At 38.4% G+C, this 21,042-nt stretch overlaps 1 protein-coding gene and 1 long non-coding RNA gene across 2 annotated transcripts; one reads left to right on the plus strand and one right to left on the minus strand.

Moving 5' to 3' along the window:
- Positions 1 to 66: 66 nt before the first annotated feature.
- wfdc1 (WAP four-disulfide core domain 1) lies at positions 67 to 19,766 on the minus strand. The gene is made up of 6 exons (XM_088341073.1): positions 19,364 to 19,766; positions 11,538 to 11,727; positions 10,774 to 10,857; positions 8,381 to 8,521; positions 6,621 to 6,671; positions 67 to 912 (listed from the first exon to the last, which is right to left on the minus strand). Exons 1-6 carry the CDS (start codon positions 19,454 to 19,456, stop codon positions 857 to 859), a joined length of 615 nt encoding a protein of 204 aa, XP_088197199.1. The 5' UTR covers positions 19,457 to 19,766; the 3' UTR covers positions 67 to 856.
- LOC148363405 (uncharacterized) lies at positions 2,458 to 6,135 on the plus strand. Its single transcript, XR_015850998.1, has 3 exons — positions 2,458 to 2,705; positions 3,475 to 3,591; positions 3,687 to 6,135. It is a non-coding gene; the product is annotated as an uncharacterized LOC148363405 (long non-coding RNA).
- Positions 19,767 to 21,042: the final 1,276 nt, after the last annotated feature.

Genomic DNA, 21,042 nt, shown 5'->3' on the forward strand with positions numbered 1-21,042 from the left:
ATGAACCGACTCTTCTCTCTTTGGATGAGCAAGTGACAAGAGAAATAAAAACCCACAGTATTTTTTAGTTCATACCGTTTATTGTTGTTGTAAAGTTTTGGGTACCAGATACATGCAGGGAATTGTCAGAAAATTAGAACATTGTGAAAGTTACTTATTTCCAGTTATGCAATAACAAATTCTATCCTTTGTGATTATGGCAGACACTCAAATAGCATATCTCAAAATATAAGAATATCATGAAAAAGTATATTGCTAGGGCCTGGAATCGGGAACCTTTTTGACCCAAGAGCCACTAAACATGACTATCTGAGACTAGAATGTTTTCTCTGAGCCACATGCACTTATGAAAAGAGCCATATCTGGCCCGTAAGTCATAGGTTCCCAACCCCAGCGCTATGCCATTCAACTAAAGCAATGTTAAAATGAAAAAAGCTTTTAATATTTCGGTTGATTGAAAAATAATTTAAAATGTTAGACTTTAAAAAAAAACAATTGCATTACAGTAAATTAGAAACTTTATCACAACACTTCAATTTGAGTCAGTCCTGCATAGTAGAAAACATAACTTGTAATGTTTTTTCCATTTCAGATGTTTGGTAAGCAGCATTTTTACCCTTCTTAATTGCCTTTTCTCAAAGCTGGTGTATTTGTGTAACGTGTAAAAGTGCCATCTTTCATTGGCTGTCAGCTAGTAATGTGCCTGAGTTTGAACAGGAGGAGATAGCAGCTTTTAATCTCTTCTGACTGACAAAAAACAATTTCAAACAAAAGCTTAAGTAGCGGGCTTGTTAAATTTGAGAAGTTAATAATGATGATAACAGGTGAGAGCAACAAGACAAATCTGACAAATTGCTCATCCCGTGTGCTTGTGATGCTTCTCGTACCCTAATGCATTGTTTGTACTGGTACCTGCAAAGAAAAGGATCAGGTCAATCTTTTCTGAAAGTCCATATGAAATGTGTACGTTTTTGTGTCATAATACCCAGAGGTGGGTAGTAACCAGTTACATTTATTTGAGTAAGTTTTGGAACATTTTGTACTCTGAGGAGTATTTTTAAATCACTCTACTTTTTACTTTTGTTTGGGTAGATTTTGAAGAAGAAACTGTACTCTTACTCTGCTATATTAGGCTACATTGAAGCTATTACTTAAACCCCCTCCACCGCATTTGTCTCTGATAAGGCACATTATTTATTTATTTTATTTAGATTTGACCAGTGACCCAAACAACTTCCAGATTCTGAGCAGGGTTATGAATCTTTTGTTCATGTTTTTGACAGACGCTCATTAAGTACGTTTTCAATTCACAACTATTTACAGTATCTACATATTTATTCTTGATAGTACCATTTTATTGATTTTTTAACGTATTTGGGGAACTTATTTAAAATTATATGGAACTTATTTCAAAACATTTATTCCTTTATTTTTGAATGTATCATTCTATCTATCTATCCATCCAATTATTTATTCTTTTAAATACATTAATAATTCAAATATAGTTATAAAATACTAAAATATAAATACAAAAAAGAGCCTTTAATAGGTGACAAAAGCAAAAGGATGTAGCGTCATCGCCACGAGGTTTGAATTTCAACAAACATATAAACATATAAAAGCCAAAAGTGATGAATATACATACAGTACATATATATATATATATATATACATATATATATACATCTCATCTCATTAGCTACACCGCTTATCCTCAGTAGGGTTGCGGGGGTGCTGGAGCCCATCCCAGCAATCATCGGGCAGTGGGCAGGGGACACCCTCAACTGCTTGCCAGCCAATCGCAGGGGACACAGGGACAAATAACTCACTGGCTCATTCACACCTAGGGACAATTTGGACCGGCCAATTCACCTGAAATGCATGTTTTTGGAATGTGGGAGGAAACCGGAGTGCCCGGAGGAAACCCACGCAAGCACGGGGAGAACATACAAACTCCGCACAGGAAGTCTGGAGCTGGATTTGAACCCACGCAGGAGGTTCCCAAGACATGAACTGTGCCGCACATGCGCTAACCACTGCGCTGCCGTGCTGCCCATATATATATATATATATATATATATATATATATATATATATATATATATATATATATATATATATATATATATATATATATATATATATATTTATATATATATATATATATATATATATATATATATATATTACACACAGGCTTGGGGAGTAACAGAATACATGAAACGGCGTTACGTAATTTGGATACCAAAAAAAAATGTAAATGTATATCGCTACAGTTACAGAAAAAAAGACGTAATCAAATTACAGGTACATTTAGTAAAAATAAGGATTCTTTTGCAGGATTACAATTTTATTTATAAGTATATTTATATAAACATAATGCGCCAATACACGAATTGTGCCTATCATCATTTCATTATCCTGTCACAGACACTGGAGAGATCGAGAGAGATAGGGGTCACGCACGACGTGCTCGCGCCGCTACAACACTTCATGAGACTCACGGCACCGAGAGAATCTTAGCAGTTGCTGGCATGGCTTCCAATAGAAAGAATGCCTTTATTGGGTGGAAATGTCGTCATTATTTTGTTCATCGAGCTGAAAAGGGCAACAACAACACCGTGCAGTGCAAGTCATGCCTTCGAGCTGTGAAACTGCTGTCATCGTCCAAGGACTCCACTTCTAATTTGAAGAAACATTTACAGGTAAGACCGCTATTATTAGTTAACTTTAGTTAGCTAGCGTACCTGCTGATACTGCGACAACTACTACCTCTGGAAAATATTCTCCGGCTATATTTTCAGTGCTTTGTCAAACAATAGCTCTGGTTTGCTGGTAATTAAAGTCTGTCCCATATTCCCACATGTCGATGTGTCCTTGAGCAAGACACTTAATTACTTAATTACTCCAATACCAAATATGCTAATAAAAGACAAAATAAACTAAATATGAATAAAATGATGACTCACAACACGTGGTAAGCTTTGTCTCCTGGCTTTGATCTCTTTGATCTCTGGCAGAACTAACATAAAATGCGACAGAAACAAAATGAAAATAAATCCAAACAGCTTGCCAACATCATTTTTGCCGTTCCATGTATTCCGTTACTCCCCAAGCCTGCACAAAATGTAGTAATTTTATTCATATTTAGTTTATGTTGTATTTTATTAGCATATTTGGTATTGGAGTAATCCAAAAGTAATTGAAAGTAATCAAGTTAAAGTAACCCTACCCCAAAATTGTCAGTAGATAACTTTGGGATATGTCAGTAGTACCTCTTTTCCTTGGGAATTCTTTCACCCACTACCATTGTGACTAACAATACAAAACTTTGTGATCTTTGAGGTATTATTATTGTCAGTGTTATGAGTAACGGAATAGATTAAGCATTATATATATGTATATATAGTGTGCATATATACGTCTATAAAATGTATATTACAATTGTTTAATTTTGTATTTGTGTTGTTGCAGAGGAGGCATCCAAGACAGTTGCATCAGACCAAGGAGGACACCATTCAATCTGAGATGAAATGACAGCCTAGTCAATCTGAAGATGGCCAAGAGGCCTGGCATCCTCCCTTCAAACAAGTAAAACTTGAACTTGGACACAACACATCCCAGAGTGCTGTCAGTAGATTGATATTTGACTTTGTGATTGATGACGTTCAACCTTTTCTCCTTAGTTGAGCAGCCTTCATTCAAAAAGCTCATAGAGGGAATCAGCGGTGGCAAAATCATGTGCAGAATCTGCAGGTAAATTGTATCCGTTTTTATACTCATTATTGTTCTTATTTTTATTTTTTCATATATATTAAAAAGGATGATGTTTGTTAAAATTCAGACTACAGAAAAATATGTTGAATTCATTGTAAACGTTAAAAATCCACTATACGATCTCTTGTTAAAAGTATCTTGTTAAAATGGATGTAAAAAATGTATTGTGATATTCTAAAATGTATTTTATGTAAAGCCCTTTGAGACTCTTTGTGATTAAGGGCTATACAAATAAAAATAACTTGACTTGACTAGTGCAGCGTATAGAGAGGGAATTAGCTGCCATGAAAGAAAACTTGACTGCCACACTTAAAGTGTCATATGTCTGCACAACAGCAGTCTTGTGGACTGCACACAACAGAAGCTTTTTTGGTATCACATGCCACCGGATTGAGGATACTCTTGAGACACAAGTGAAGGGACGGCATACTTTTGATGTCCTTGCAGCAAAAAGCAGTGAAATACATGCAGACTATAAGTTGCAGCACAAAGTAAGGGCCACAGTTACAGACAATGGGAGTAACTTTGTTAAGGCTTTCCGATCATTTGAAACAAGTGAGGGGGCAGCACCAGATGATTTGGATGATGGAATTAGGTTCTTGGATATGGAGGTGGAGATAGATGAAGAACTTCATTTCTTCCTCCCTTAACTTGATTGCCACCAATGAGGTGGATAAAGCAGCATCAAAAGGGCCGGCTCTCGGAAAGTGTATTGAAGTGCAATGGGAAAGTGTGCTTCTATATGGAACAAAGCACATCGATCATCAGCAGCGGCAGAAGTTGTGCAGGATATCGCCAGTATGAGAGTTACGGTTCCATGTGCCACAAGGTGGAGCTCTGAATATATGGCCATTACCAAACTGACTGAATTTACAGAAGATCAGCTGGGAGACATCTGCTCAAGACTCTGTGTGACCAGGCTGAACCCTCATGAGATGACTTTTCTCAGGGAATATGTAGCTGTCTTACAGCCACTTGCTCAATCCATTGATCTTCTACAGGGGGAGAAAAAGTGCTATCTGGGGTTCCTCATTCCAACAATCTCAAGCCTCAAATCTAAGCTCTCTGAGAAGGAGCCACAAGTGATGTACACAGCACACATAATTACTGATCATTGATGCAATTGATAATCGCTTTGGTGCCATGCTAAGCAAAAATGGCTACAACTACCATGCCTAAATTCCGCATGTGTTGGCTTCCTGTTGAGAAGAAAGAGGATATGTGCAAAACAATGGTTCAGGAGGCAAGCTCTTTGGAAAATTGGAAATCTCCTGCAGCTGCAACAAACACCATCTCTGACACTGATGGATCAGATGAAGATTTTTTTGTGTTTGGGAAGAAAAACAGGACTGACAAGAGCACAGCAGAGGAAGAGGTTACTTGATGATACTGTTAAGACTATGGACTCCCTGAATGCATTTCCTTTGGTTAAGCAGCTCTTCATGAAGTACAATACTACGCTGCCTTCCAGTGCTCCAGTTGAACGCCTTTTCAGTTATGGTGGAAATATACTTACCTCATCTCGTAGTAGAATGTCTGATGACCACATGGAGCAAGTCCTCCTCCTTTGTTATAACAGAAAGTTTTGCCCAAAGCTCAGTTTTGATTGAATATAAGACTACAGTTGCGCTGCACATTTCCAGTCTCAGGATTTTACAAATGGTTCCTACTTCCTACACACTAGTTCTGCAAATGTATAAGCAGCAAATGTTCTTTTTGCCTTGCTTTATGTTCTTAAAAGTGTAGTACCTTACATTCATTTTGATTGTCCTTTTATTTTATTTTTTAAAAATTCAGAAAGCACACCTGATTCGTTAAACATGGTGCGAGGGACTTAAGTATGAGAATTTGGTGTTCACTACATAAGAAGTATACTTTATTTCTGTTTAGAGTTGTGTATTTTGGGTGCCCTTAATCTATATAGTAAACTTTAAAAGAGCACTTAAGGTTTTGTTAACCGACTATTTCCATTTGGAATTTTGCTTTAGGTCCATACTTGGATTCATATTTCATCTACCTACGTGCTGTGTTTACTTAATGGTGTGAGTGCTAGATGAAAGACTAAAGTAATATTTTTGTGTTCACTGTACAAGGAGCAGACTTTATTTCTATTTTGTATATTGTGCTGTAAGCCTACACTTTTAATTTAAACTCAAAAGCACCTGCCTGAATCTACATTATGGTAATATCTTTCACTTGCTTGGATTTTTTTTGTTGAAAATATAGAAAGTGAACACTTTGTGTGTTTAAAACAATATTGGGCTCTTAATGTGCTCTTAATTCATAATGTGAACTAAAACAGAGCGTATTTTGGCTGCAATGTGAAAGAGAAAGTTTTTTTTTTTTGCTTAATAAACTATTCTATGTGGTTAAGATTTGAGCATTTTCTTTGTAGGACTACAAGCAACTACCTGACCTTGGTTTCCTCTATTTCTTTTTCAAGGTTACACTGTTGATTTGTCTTACACAAAATTTAGTAATTTTATTTATATTTAGTTTATTTTTTTCTTTTATTAGCATATTTTGTATTGGAGTAATCCAAAAGTAATTGAGAGTAATCTTGGATTACGTTACTGACTACATTTTCCCACAGGTAACTAGTGACTGTATCGGAATACATTTTTAAAGTAGCCCTCCCAACCCTGTATATATATATATATATATATATATATATATATATATATATATATATATATATATATATATATATATGTATAAAGCAAAGTAATTTTTTACTTTTACTCAAGTAATTATTTGGATGACTTCTTTTTACTTCTACTTGGGTCATATTATTCTGAAGAATTGTTGGCTAATCTACCCACCTCTGATAGTGCCTCACTTACCTAAGTAGTCCTTGTAGTCCTTAAAAAGCTTATGCCTGAGACTCCTTCCATCTTATAGAAAGAACAGACAAAACAGAATTTTAATAAAAGTAGGCATACCTTAAGTATTAGAACAAGAAAAATGTTTGGCAACATAGTCCTGCATTTGTGGAACTAAAATTCAGAGTAAAATTATTGTTTAAAAAGCCATTACAGTAATCCTTCATTTTTCACAAGCGCCGCGTAATAGTCAAAACATGCAAACTAAGCACCTTTATTTATTTCTTTTTGATTTACTTGATTAATTTATTTAGTACTGTACTCCAGAAAAAAAATTAACGTGTACGTATCTGTTAAGCAGATAAAACTAATGTACTTTAATGTAAAGCGCTTTGTCTGGTCTTCAGTGACTTGAAAAGCGCTATATTAATGCAGATATTTACCATTGACAAATTATAATTCTAAAATAATATTGTCGTTTTATTACACAACTGTATCAACCCTTGGATGCATGACCTACCAGTACATACACTCTTCCATAAGTGGGGTAAAAAATTAGTGAGGAAAAAAAAACATGAACGGCATCATGTCATAAGCATACTCTATGAGGAACACTTAGAATATGACAATATTACAACTTTTTTATTTTTACAAATTTTGAAGAATAACAACCCATGTTATCATATTAGACCCCACCTATGCATCCTTTCCTGCTATCGTGTGGATATTATGGAAAACGGCAAATTCGGCAACCCAAAACATATTGCAACAAATATAAGCAAAGATGAAAACGAAATGGATGGCCCTATCAGCCACAGCAAGACAAGTTAATCGTTCCAAATCTGTGATTTCAAGAATATTGAATCCTTATAAAACTACAAACTGATAGACTGAGCTTTGCTGAGGAGCATATCTTGCGGACACATGCGAACTGGTCCAGAGTCCTTTTTAGGGATGAAAGCAAATTTAATTGATTCGGGACTGATGGATGTTTGGCCTCACATTGGAGAAAGAATAAACTAAACCCAAGGTGTGTAAAAAAAGGTCTGTGAAAGGTGGAGGAGGAAGTATCATGGTTTGGGGCACGTTTTGTATGAGTTGGGCTACTTGTACAGCTAAACGGCCAAGTGAATGGAAATGTGTATCAAAACCTTTTTCAGCACATAGTTCCTTACTTGTGTTCGTTGCCCAATCATCCTGCAGTCTTCAGGCAGGACAATGCCCCATGTCACACAGCAAAACAGGTAAAGCATTTTCTTGAAGGTGAAAACATTGAAATAATGGCCTGCCCTGCCCAGGGTCCTGATCTTAACCCAATAGAATACCTCTGGAAAATTCTTGGTGACAATGGTATGGTCAAGAACCCACTACAATCACCGAACTGTGGAAGAGGCTGGAAGAAGAATGGACCAAAATCACACCAAAGCATTTTGAGAGATTAGTGCTATCACGTGGCTGTAGATGTGCCAATTTCATTAATAGCAGAGGCCTGTACACCTTTTATTAATTGCTGACTGGTGAAACCCTCAATTTTTCTTCTCATGCCAAAGTCATTCTTGTTCTCTCATTTTGATCAGTGCGTTTTCTGAAAAATGTTATTTACGGTAACATGCTTTTATTCATCTTGTGAGAAACGTAGTACCATGATATAGACACAATAAAATGTAATTTAACTGTGAACCAGTGAAGATTGTATTATTTAAAAATGAAGATTTTATCTGATTTTGATCTCCTGTGTATTTCAAACAAAGAGGGCATCAAAAAGTACATGTTAGTTGTACCAGAGTTGGCCCGCTGCTTGATACATTGTCCCCGATTAGGGATGCCGGCAGCAGGGTTTCCTGGGTTGATGATGTGGCACTCATAGCCAGTGGGGCAGTGCAGAGGCTCGTCGCCATCCTCTGTTGTACTGCATGCCTCAGCTGCTCATATGAAATACAGAAATGGCCGTTAATCTTAAATGCATGCACATCAGTGGTGTCACCACACATAACCCCCGAAGGGGAATATCAAATGCACGGGGGGATGCAAAACTATTATCATTATTATATTATTGGCACACGTTAAACATAACCAACAGCACATCCAGCAACAGCTTCATTGTTTTAAACCAGAGGTCAGCAACCTTTTCGGTGTGGAGTGCCACTTTGGCAGGCATTTTACCTGCCAAAATCTGACTCCCCTGCTAATATGGACCCTGTTTGAGATATAGACTTGTGACTTCTAGGGTAACCTCCTGTGACATAAATATTTCAGCACAGTGATTTTGAAGAGTTTCAGAACGTTTCTCATAATATTACTATTATTAATAACAATAATGGTAGCAATAAAACGAACTAGATTTGTCGAACACCTATTCAGTAACACATCACAAAGTGGAGGTATTCCTCTGTAGTTGGATCCCAAAGCCCAAAAAACATAGTAGGTTTAAAGTGTGTCTTACTTTGCAAACAGTATAGGCAGGGAAGTCCAATTTTAAATGAAAAAAACAACAACGATTTGTTTACACCGCGGGATCCAATGGAACCAGGGTTTCAGTCATAATAAAATAAATTACATATGGCTATTATAGTACATCAAATAAAGGCTATTTGTGTACAATTAGTTGTGATCGTGGATATCATAGCGTACATTGATTAGTCTCCGGTGTTGGTGACTTTTTCTTCCGCGTTAACAAACGCATTTTGTAGAATACGATCGCGCTTTATTGTTTTAATAAACGCGTGATATAGACTCCGACCACTTAATTGTTTTAATTATCTCGCTTTATTGTTTTAATAAACTTATTATATAGAATGCGATCGCTTTTGTCGGAAGCGCAAATGAATGTGCGTTCACCCAGGGGGGGGGGATTTTTTTAATGAATCCGCCTTTTCAGACTCGTCCTTGAATTCATGTTCATATTTTGTCTCGTAATGACGTTTAACACTTGACGTGCAAGGTACAACAATCGCGAGGCATAATGCACAAACAGCACAGTCATTTTTTGCTCAAAGCCCTTCATCTGTCCACGCTGACTGGAAAGAACGAGATTTTTCCACTCGAGGAGCCCTCATGATTTGGCTGTCGTGATTCGTTCATTTATCGAGCGCCGGTGTTTCTGTGGGAGGTTTAAAACAGATCTCTCCTCCTCTGCGAGACACCGCGCAGACATACGCTCACCGTAAAGCCGCTAAACAATGAAAGCGCGCAATGAAAATGTCTAAATTTCAGGTAAAAATGCGCATTTAAAAAAAAAAATCATTGTTACATTGCCGTATGCTCGCATGCCACCGGTTAACCCCTCGCGTGCTAGCAATGGCACGCGTGCCATCGGTTGCCGACCCCTGTTTTAAATAGTAGACAGCCTCCAGCTCCATTCCAGACACTTTTTTTCCTCTTGTGATTGCTCAATATGCATTTTAAATAGATTCTGTGTTGTTGACTTTACATTTGCTGAGTATTTTATCTTATTTCATCTGTAAGCATTTTAACGTATGTTTCCAGTGTTTTTCAGGAATGTGTGCCACGAATAGCTCTTTTGAAAATGGTAAAGATTAGTTTTATATTTTGTAGTTTATTCGTTGTTGAACTGAAATCAATTTTTTAATTGACATTTTGTTGTGTCACGCAGGGATTCCAATGTCTTTACTTTCAAGTTGCTTAGTTTAAAAAGGTTCCAAGTTTAAATACGTTAAAAGTTCGCTGGATTGTGAAAAAATAAATGCTATTATAATTTAGTAGAATAATAGATTAAAAAAACATTAATGAATCTTATGCATAATATAACATTATAATTGGTAATATACTGGTAAAAGGAACCGCCAAAAACCTCTTTTTTCTCATTGATGTTGTAGCTTTTTCTTACCCATTTTTCCTGTTTCCCCCCGTTTTTTAATTATTATTATTATATTTTTCTTTATTGCTGATTTTTTCCCATCTTCTTTGTTTCCTGTTTTTTTTCCTTATTTTCCCATTTAATTTTTTTCTTCTTTTGTTTTTTTTAGGCTTTGGTGACATCCAGTGGACATATTTAAAACGGCAAGTCATTGTTTGAAGCGATGCACCTCATTTTTCTCTTGTGCTTCACTCAGCACTGACTTGTGGGTCACATAGGAAAAAGTAGTGGAATACGTTTAGCTTGTGGGTCATGAGTTTAACACATCATCTATAACAGGTTCATCACTGTACTTACCCTGCAGTACTTCCTCAGGACCGTCTAGTAGCCAGCCGTTACCCCCCAACCAACGAGGCTTGGGCTGCACCAGCCAGTCCAGGACTACTCGAGACAACAAAAAACGGTTTCAGTCATCAGTCAATGGTTTTACTGGTTGGCTCGGGGGTCGGCAAACCGCGGCTCTTTAGCCCCGCAGGGTGGCTCCCTGGTGCTTTTTCAAAAATGTTTACGAATTGTAAAAGATGGGGGAGGGAAATATGCGGGGGCATCATGGTAGAAAAAAATACTACCTGACTCGTAGAATAAAGAGAGAAAAAGAGAGACAAATAGAGAAAAATAAAAAGAGAGGCATAAAAAGAGAGAAAGAATAAAGAGCTAGAGAAGAGAGAGAGACATACAAAAAGAAAGACAGTGATATAAAGAAAGAAAGAAAGAAGAAGAAGAAGAGGGACAAAAGTAGAGGATGATAGAGAAGTAAATAAATAAACAAGGAAAGAAAGAAAAATGAAAGACAGCAGGTGACAATGAGGTACAGAGTATATATGTATAGAGAGAGAGAGAGAAAAGGGGAAAGAAAAAAAGTCAAGAGAAAAAAGAGAGCGCCTTCAAGAGGTAGAGAAAAATAACAAAAAGAGAGGCATAAAAAGAGAAAAAGAATAAAGAGCTAGAGAAGACAGACAGACATACAAAACAAAAAAGAGACAGTTATATAAAGAAAGAAAGGGACAGAAGTAAAGGTAGATAGAGAAAGAAAGAAAGACCCCTGGGGTAGCTGCACAGACCTGGTGGAGGCTGGACCGACTCCAGGCAGGCATAGATGCATCCATTGTAGCAGCAGCGCTTGTGGTGCTCACATTCTGAGTCTGAGCGGCATCCTGGCACCTCACAGGCCCTCTCTGGAAGCATCTGAGGGGGTGGTGGACAGCGGTCATTCTTCTGTGTGGACTGAAGATGGTTGGGGTTCTCGTAGTCCTGGTAGACCAGAAAATTGGAAACAGAAGAAGAAAAAAGGAAATAATGGTTGTTTTCAGTGCTAGATACAAAGCTACAAAGATAGCTAGCAAAAAAAAAACTTTTTTGCTCATCTGATTTATAAAACCAATCAATTGGAATATAGTTTGTTGTATTATCTTTAAAATAAAGCAATAAAAATAGCCTCAGTTCAACCAATAAATTAACCAGATGCACCACTAGGCCCCTGTGGAAAGCAGACAACTTTTTGGTTACTCGACCACTAGAGGGCATCAAAAGATGCGGTTGATGTGTTGCAGTGGGCTGGATTCAGTACAGACTGTACGCCGCCTTCTAAATGTCTTGACCTGAATCTTGAAGGTAGTTTACAGTTGGATCACACGCAGGCACACATACTGAGAATCAGGGGAGTAATCCGCCCGTTTTGGGGGCTGCTTAAGCCACCCCAAGAACTTTGAAATAAAGGACAGGATACGCCTAAATATGATGGAAAAAAGGCTAGATAAAAAAATAAGACCGTAAAAAAAAAATGTGAACAAGGCAGCTTCGGAAATACTCCACTGCCTTGAAATGGTTCAGTCCGTTTAATTTCTAGCACTGCTTTTGCGCCAACTGCCCTCTCCCCTTCTGGAATTATAAAGTGTTAAAAAGAATGCATCGTTGTCTAATGAGTTCCATGCTTCTTCTTTATGTGCATGTGTACTCTATAAGAAATAAATTAGTAAAAACTGGGCACGGTGTAGTAATAGTGGCTCTGCTAACCAGAAATTGCAATGTGATGTTCACAAAGGGGAAGTGACACTCCTGAATAGTGTTGAATGATCCTAAATCACTTAATTATGTCAAATTCAACCACTAGCCGGCACTGAATTGTCTAGAGCGAACGAAAACCAGTGTCAAATAAGCACAGAGTAGCAACAAGATTCCAGACAAAAACGTTTTTTTTTTCATTTATTGAATGAAGTTTTTTTTGTACCAATAGGAGGCACTAAATATTAAATATAATGAAAATGAACAGAAAGTTGTCCACTCAACCTAGAGACAGGCTAGTTTTCACTTCACACACCTTGGCAGCTCTACAAACATCAATTTTCCGGTCGCCCCAGAGGGCAGATTTGCACGCAGCCAGGAATGCAGCCACTGTTCCTGACATCTGCTCTTGTGTGCTAACGTGATGGAATGTGCATCACAGCCATTGTCTCTGTGGTTTAAAGTAGTGAAAACTCGAAAACTCCGTCATTTAAGGCTAGCATTCCTTTCTAGGGATAGGCCATAGTTTGCAAAAATCCATTTTTGTTGTCACTGCATTGGAAAAACCTCATAAATGGCTTTCTTGCAAAGGAGAAACCGACCAATTACTTTGTACCTTTGTATAATGACAATAAAGACTATTCATTCAACAACAATTCTGTGTTTTAATTTGTAGATCTATAGTTGTTTTTTTTGTTACAGTCGTATACTCTCAGTCGGTAATCTCAAGGTAAGTTTGACCCTATGTGGTCTGTGCAGCCCTTGAGACTCCTTGTGATCAAGGGCTATACAAATAAACATGATTTGACAATTGTTTTCGGCTGTAATGTCTTGCTTTTAAGTATAACTTTGTTTACCTAAGTCTGGTTTCCACCAAAACTGCATGTAGCACAAGTCGACCGGGGCTGGATAAGAGCTTAAAGACTTAGTATCTTGTATCCGATCAATTCCCAGTCCTCCTGCAAAAATCTCTGACGAAATCCAAAATGTTTCCTTCCTGTTTGAATTGATGGGGACGTTTTTTGCACTTAACACACCAGATCATCTCCATTCTACTCAAATTTCACCAAATTTTAAATTGTAAATCCAAAAGTCCCATCACGCCAAATAGAAGCCATGAAAGCACCTCCTTGCCCTTTTAGATGTTGTTTTACTTAACCCTCGTGTTGTGCTCATTTTCCGTGTACACCCTGTGGCAAAATGACCCGTCGTCACCTAACTCCCAATATATGCTTATATGGTTACATTTTAAACCCTTAACGTTCCTGTAAATGTCACCTAAAATCCCAAATCCAAGACATACCCAAAGTAAATTAAATGGTGTTCTTGAACCGTTTAGAGAATATGGGCGTTTTGGTCTTTTTTTACTGGTAACACACTGAACCGCGATTGACCTGGATGGATAGTGTGATGAGTGCACTGCAGGAAAGAGGTCTAAATATAATGGAAGCTAAAGCACTTGTTGGTGATAGGAAGGAGTGGAGAGGTGTTGTGAAAGGATAGTGGGATTGTGGGCGCGTTCTAAAGGATGGGCTGGGCACCCGAATGATGCGGCAGGGGTAAACCAGTGAAAGCTGTTGGGCCCTGCTGTTGAACAGAAGAGTGTGTTGTGTCACCCTGACCCGAGTGACACAGACACTTTCTTGTGTCCCGTTTCATCTGGAGGGACGAAAGCATGACCAACTTAGGTGCCGAGGTGCCTAACTTGTTTGGGTGTTTGGGCATTTGGGTTGGCCATGGTCCAAAAATGTTTTTGTGTGTGTTTGTTTTTTTTTCCCCCCTTTAATTTCCCTTGTTTTTGTATGTTTGTCTTGCTGTCGGTCATCCCTCTTGAGGGGTATATAACCAAGGTAGATAGATAGATAGATAGATAGATAGATAGATAGATAGATAACACACTGAAGTTTTTATCCCAAACTAAATGGTCCCTGCAAATGCTACTAACATTGAGTCAGTCATGTAGTTAGAACACACAGAAATAGAAGTTTTGTATTCTCGCTTGAATTTTTTTGTAATCACATGCTTGCAGATGGGAAAAGAGCATGAAGCCTTAACTGGTCCGTAGTCAAATTTGATCACTATCCGAATAATGAAACATTGTATTTGACACTTTTTTGTAAAGGTACGTCAAAGCTTTTCCAAAACCTACCGCTCTAAAACCTTTGCAACCATGTATTTTACTTTGGCCTGTTTTTAGAGTGTACATATTTGACTTCTTTTTCCAGAAGTCAATCATCTTTTGTTCACATTCTGCAAGCGGTAGCCAGTGGTGTGTTATGTCTGCATTATGTGCATGCATGTGTATGATGTGCAGGCAATTTCAAAGAAGCACTCTTTGAGGCGGAAGCCATTTAATCTTTACAGCACACAAAAGCATTTCTGACTAGTAGATCACGATAGATTTATGTTCCCACTTTTTGTTGTTTTCCTCACAACTTCTTCATCTGATAGACAGTCTCTTTCCCTCACAGTCGGCGATGGTTAACTGCTGTCGACCTTTCAAGTTCAGATAAGGGGATGGAAACGTGGGTTCTCAAGCACCCCCAAATTCACCCACAAAATTATAGCATTTTAAAAGCTCTCTTTTCCTTAATGAAAATATGATGTAAACTTCTAGATCCATAAAAAAATGTAAGAAAGTAAAACAAATCAAAAAATGTGAATCACACAGCGTCGGAAATACTCCACTACCTTGAAATGGTTCAGTCCATTTCCAGTACCATTCTTGCTTCCCTCCCCGCTCCTCTTTCGCACAGCTAGTTTGACTTGTAGCATCGTGCCGGAGTCTATGGAGGCTCCAGTGTATTCTGATGAGAGTATGTTAAACGGTGGTTATGTTGACTACAAACTATTTTAGCACCCAATACCATGACTTTAATCAACAAATATTCATCCTCATTTTAACTCTATTAAATCGAATGTGTCAAGAGATGTCGGACAGACACAAATGCAGGACGCAAGGAGACGTAACAGGAGATTACTTTGCAGGATTACAATTTTATACAAAAGTATTTTTATGTTGCACACTTCAGGGAACAATGATGAATTCCGGTGTGCATTGGTTTTAACTTTTTGTTCCATACCTGGTTCACATTATCTTTGTTTTCAAGACTTTATACTGACTGCTCGGGCAGCTCACTGCGTCGGGTCATTGCCATTGTGATCCTAGTTGCCATATTCATGTCACTTCTGCTGTCTTCCGCTATCATGTCAGGTTTGGATTTGTTTGTTTTTTTGTTTTGTGACCACATGTTTGTTTGTTACAAATAACACCCCTCTTTTTGAGCACACCTGCCTCTTTTCTGGATTCCCTGTGCTTGGGTCCAACCGCAAAACGTGACAAAACTGAATGTTATTTATGTATACTTGATTAAACCTACACAATTTAAAAAGTAAAACCTATTGGATGAAAAGGTCTCAGATAATTGACTGAGCCCTGAAGATAAATTCAAAAATAGTAACATTTCATTTTGCTTAATATACGAACCCCTTTCATCATTAGTTGAAATGCAGCAAGCATGTTTCTACAATTGGCCACAAGAGGGCAAGTGAAGACCAACCACACTTTAACATTTTTTTGGAATATCTGATAATGAATCGGACTTTGCGTTCATTTATATCTTACATGACAACTTTTGGTTTTCTCCATTCTCTAATATATTTTTTTCTTGCACCAACTAAAAACAATGTAATAATGAGATCAAATTGAATGCTTTTTCAGATCACACCTGTATTGCTGGTGATCTACGGGCTAGCTTTCACTGCCGTGACCCGGATTTGACTCCTGTTGCATTCGATGTAGTGTACTTTTGTCCGGCGATGCTTTTCGAAGGATCATTAGTTGCACAAATAAGGTAATATATTGTAAGTCATGGTGTAGTAACTGGCAGTAAGGCACATTTTCGAATTCCTGCCCAATTTTGGGTTTTTAGGCACGCATTACAGTCCGTAAAAAAATGGTAAACTCATGTTTTGCTCTGAGGCCCCACTCGTAAGGTAAATGGATAGAGAAAGAGAAGGAGATAAAGAGAGAAAAAAAGAGAGAAAGAGACTGAGAGCGTAAGTGAAAGAAAAGAGAGTGAGAGAGAAATAAGAAAGAATGACAGCAATAGAGAGAAATAGAGAATAGAGAGAAAGAGAGAGTGAGAGAGAAAGAGAGAGAGCAAGAAGATAAAGAGAGAGAGAAACAGAGATATAAGAAAGAGAAAAAGAGCAAGAGAAAGAGAAACAGGATAAAGAAAAAAGAAAGCGATAGAGAAATTGAGAAAGAGAGATGGGAGACACAAAGAGACTGAAAGAGATAAAAGAGAGAGAGTAAGATAGATAGAGACAGAAAGAGAGAGAAAGAGAAAAAAGAAAGAGAGATAAAAACAGAGAGAGGGAGAGAGAGAAAGTGATATAGAAAAAGAAAATGTGTGTGTGAGAGAGAGAAAGAGAACAGAAGAAAAATGAAAAAGAGAGGTAGAAAAAGACAGAGGGCAGAAAGAGAAAGAGAGCGCGAGATAGAGAGAACAAGATAAATAAAGAGAAACAGAAGGAGAGAAATAAAGAGATAGGAGAGAGAGAGGGAAGAGAGATAGCGATAAAAGAGATGGTGATATAGGGAAAGAAAGAGAGAAAAGAGAGACAGTGAAAAAAATAAAAAGATAAGAGAGGAGGGATAGAGATAGTTTGAGATAAAGAAGGAGAGAAAAAGAGAAAGTGTGTAAGATAAAGAGATGAAGAAAGAGAGATAGGGAAAAGAGACTGAAGAGAGAGAGGAGAAAAAAGAGAGAGAGAAAGAGACACTGAAGAGAGAGAGGAGAAAAAAGAGAGAGGGAAAGAGACACTGAAGACAGAGAGGAGAGAGAGGAGAGAGAGGAGACACTGAAGACAGAGAGGAGAGAGAGGAGAGAGAGAGAGAGAGAGAGAGAGAGAGAGAGAGAGAGAAAATGAAAGGCAGTGATATATCTTCAGTGATATGAAGATATAAATTGAGAAAAGAAACATAGAGGAAGAGAAAGAGAGAGATTACAATAATTGTGGCGGAATTTGTTAGGCAATTGATTTGGCAAATTTTATTCCTGATTTTTATGCGCTGGATAGCTTTTGTTGTGCACTGAGAGGGTCCGGCAATTGGCATTTGGGCACGCGCGTAGCTTAGAGGGAACGTTAACGGTGGCCTACGGAGAAGAAATATTAGAAAAGAGGTCAATGGATTCGAGCTAAATTGAGGGAAGAATGGAAACCCATAAATGATGTCAACTGCTGGGAAAGTAAGAACATTGGAGCGCAAGGAGATGACATGGCATCACGCCACAATGAACTTTTGATCACTCAGCCACACTCAACCCAGTTTACAAGCAAAAGCAGCCTCCGTTGCACACTAGCACTTGCATGCAAATGTTCTTTGCTGATTAGTGTGCTCACTAAAAATACAAAAGAATTCTGACTGTTTCCATTATGCTACACACTTCACTATGCGATCCAATTGCTTTGATTTCTCTGTCCGTTCTCAGAAAAAAAAAACACATTTTGTCCATTTTGCTCTGAGGCCCCACTCGTAGGTAAATGGATAGAGAAAGAGAAGGAGATAGGGACAGTGTGGATTGTGTAGCGCATCCTGGTGGTAAAAACAAACAAACAACATAATTCTTAAAGGTTGTGTATGTAACTTATACATATTATACTTCAGGGGCCGGACTAGTAGTTTAAGAGAAAGAGGGAAAGAATGATAGCGTGATTAATAGTGAGAGGGAGAGAGAGTAGGAAAATAAGATTGATTAAAAGAGCAATAGAGAGAGAGCTAGAGAGAGAGAGACAAAGAGAGAGATTAAGTGAGGAAAAAAGAGAGGGGGTGAAAGGTGGGAAAGCGAGAAAGAAAGAGAAAATGAGAGCGAAAGAGATAGGGAGAAAGAAAATAGAGAAAAAAAGAGATAGAAAAAAGAGAGAAAAAAGAGAAAGAAAGAGAGAAAAATACTACTACAGTTGCTTTGCGAGGGGTTCCTGGGTTGGGTGGACATATTGAAAACTGCAGCTCAATTCTCTCTTGCGCTCCTCAGTGTTGTTTTGCAGGTCGGATTAAAACCTTTTTGAACTGCACATGCCTTTCATTTTATATATTTGAGAAGATAAAATATTTTCTTGATTTGGGTTGCAGCTTGTCATTAGGGTGGATTAGTGGGTCTTTTAAATAATAAGCAAAAACGCATTGACTGTCATATAAACACGAATTTTAAGAATAAGTTTGCATTTGTTACATTTGCCATGAGCAAGGGAGCTGACATAATCGTCTGACATCTTGCTGCAATGGTTACCCACTGAATTAAAAAAGACGAAGCAAAACAATGAGAAGTAAAATGATGCGTATTGGTCATTTTGGGTCTCTGTGCTTATTAGCACTCCTTTTTAGTTTAACTTTTATCTTAAACAATATTGAGTAATTTTATTTACATTTAATTCATTTAGGCTTTTATTAGGATATTTGTTTTGAAGTAATCCAAGAGTAATGAAGTAATCCAGTGTTTTTCAAGCTTTTTGAGCCAGGGCACGTTTTTTTACATTGGAAACATTTCGCAGCACACCACAAATCAAATATTTTGTAAAATGAGACTGAACAGTATGTTTGATTACAATATAATTTATAATACCCCCTGTTTCTACAGCACAGACACTTGACAAAGTGCATTTTTAAAAGTAACCGTCTCAACTTTCCTAGTAACACGAGTGAGATGTACACAAAGACCGAATTTGCCGACCTCTCACCTTGGCATTTGCTTTCCAACAGAGCGGCCATTGTGCTGCATCAGCGCATGATGCCTTTCATCAACTTCCACAGGCAAACATAATAAACTGCAGCTACATTTCAAAAGGTCAAGGCTTACAAAACATATTTTTTTCGTCTCACCTTTTGAGTGAGTCCTCTTTTCTTCATTTGTCTACCATGGCTTCCTGTGGAGAGCAGCAACAAGGACAGAAAAAGTGCCAGAGATCCCAGCATGGTGCGTGCAAAGCTCCTGCACCTGAAATCCAACTTCTCCTTCCTCACTTTCCTCTCACGCTTGTCCAGTGAGCGAGCAAGCGAGAGACCCTCCGGCGCTCATACGCAACCCTGAGTTACACAAACACCCTCCGACAGGACTTGCCTTTATATCCACACAATGAAAAGTGCAGAGTAGACAGGGGGAACGGGAAAGTTGTGGGGAAAGTTAGGGGGGGAGAGAAATGTAAGCGGGAGATGAGAGGAATGGCAGCTGTCTGTGCATCAGACGCACTGCGAGCACATGTCTAGAGAAGAGGGCCCCACACCAACCTCCTCCTTGCCCTTAACTTTTATCCCCGCCCACATCTGGGGATCCTTACATGGAATTTCAAGTTGAGGAATTGGATGAAGTATTTCTTAACTCGTGTTGAATATTTCCAGCCCTCCTTTGGCATGCCAGCGCTGGCGATGAATTATGTGTGTTTGGCTGGGAAAGCAGCAGAGGGGTTTTTATATTCTCAAGTCTGAGAAGGAATGATACCTCGATTCTGGGAACTTGGCATATTTTATAACTTTTGCACTGAAGTTTTGCACTTTGTTTTGGCGTAAACTACAAATAGAAAGCTTGGCGTCACAAAAACAATGTTGTTTTCTGTGAAAAAGTTACACTTTTATTTATCAAAAAAGTTGTCGGTGGCCTGTGTTCTTTGTTCATATGAATCTCTTCCTTTTGTCGGCCAGTCTCAGAAATGACTTTGGCTTTGCCGCTCTGCCTTGAAAGCTAGCATCTCAATGTTGACAGTGGTGTTTTGTGGGTACTATTCAAAAAAGCTGCTAGTAAAGACTCTAATGTCCTCTTGCTTGACTTAGCCTCCAACTTCTCTTTTTACTCTCGGTTAGAGCCTGTTTGTGCTGTTCTCTGAAGGGAGTAGCACACACCTCTGTAGGATATCTGCAGTTTCTCGGCAATCTAGAACAAGGCTAGACCCTTTTCTGGCAATTCTGAAAGTTTAATCACAGCCACAATGTGACACTCCTGATACTCGCCCAACTCAAAAGAAGGTCGGTTTTATAGTTTCTCTAACTAACTAAACTTCTTTCAGCTGTGCTAACATTATTTATTGTACAACGGTTTTCTAATCACGAATTAGCCCTCTAATGAAATTATCAAACCCAATGTAATAGTAGAACACTGGAGTGCTGGTTGATGTAAATAGGCCTCTATACACTGTGGCAACCCAAGCTTCAACCCTAAAAAGCAGACTGTAGTAAGTTGGCTGATACAGTAAAACTCTGTTATTCCGGATTCAAATGGACCGGGAAAATTATCTGTATTATCCGAGTAAACGGATCAGCCATTGTCCGGTATTCTTAGACCCCTGACCTCCAAATGATCTCATCTCATCTCATTAGCTGTACTGCTTATCCTCATTAGGGTCGCGGGGGGGGGGGGCTGGAGCCCATCCCAGCCATCTCCGGGCAGTGGGCAGGGGACACCCTGAACTGGTTGCCAGCCAATCGCAGGGCACACGGGGACAGACAACTCACTCAGTCACACCTAGGGACAATTTGGGTACGGCCAATTCACCTAAAATGCATGTCTT

The sequence above is a fragment of the Urocampus carinirostris genome, chromosome 7 (assembly GCF_059441175.1).
Source record: "Urocampus carinirostris isolate Australia breed hairy pipefish chromosome 7, RoL_Ucar_1.0, whole genome shotgun sequence".
Classification (NCBI taxonomy): Eukaryota; Metazoa; Chordata; class Actinopteri; order Syngnathiformes; family Syngnathidae; genus Urocampus; species Urocampus carinirostris.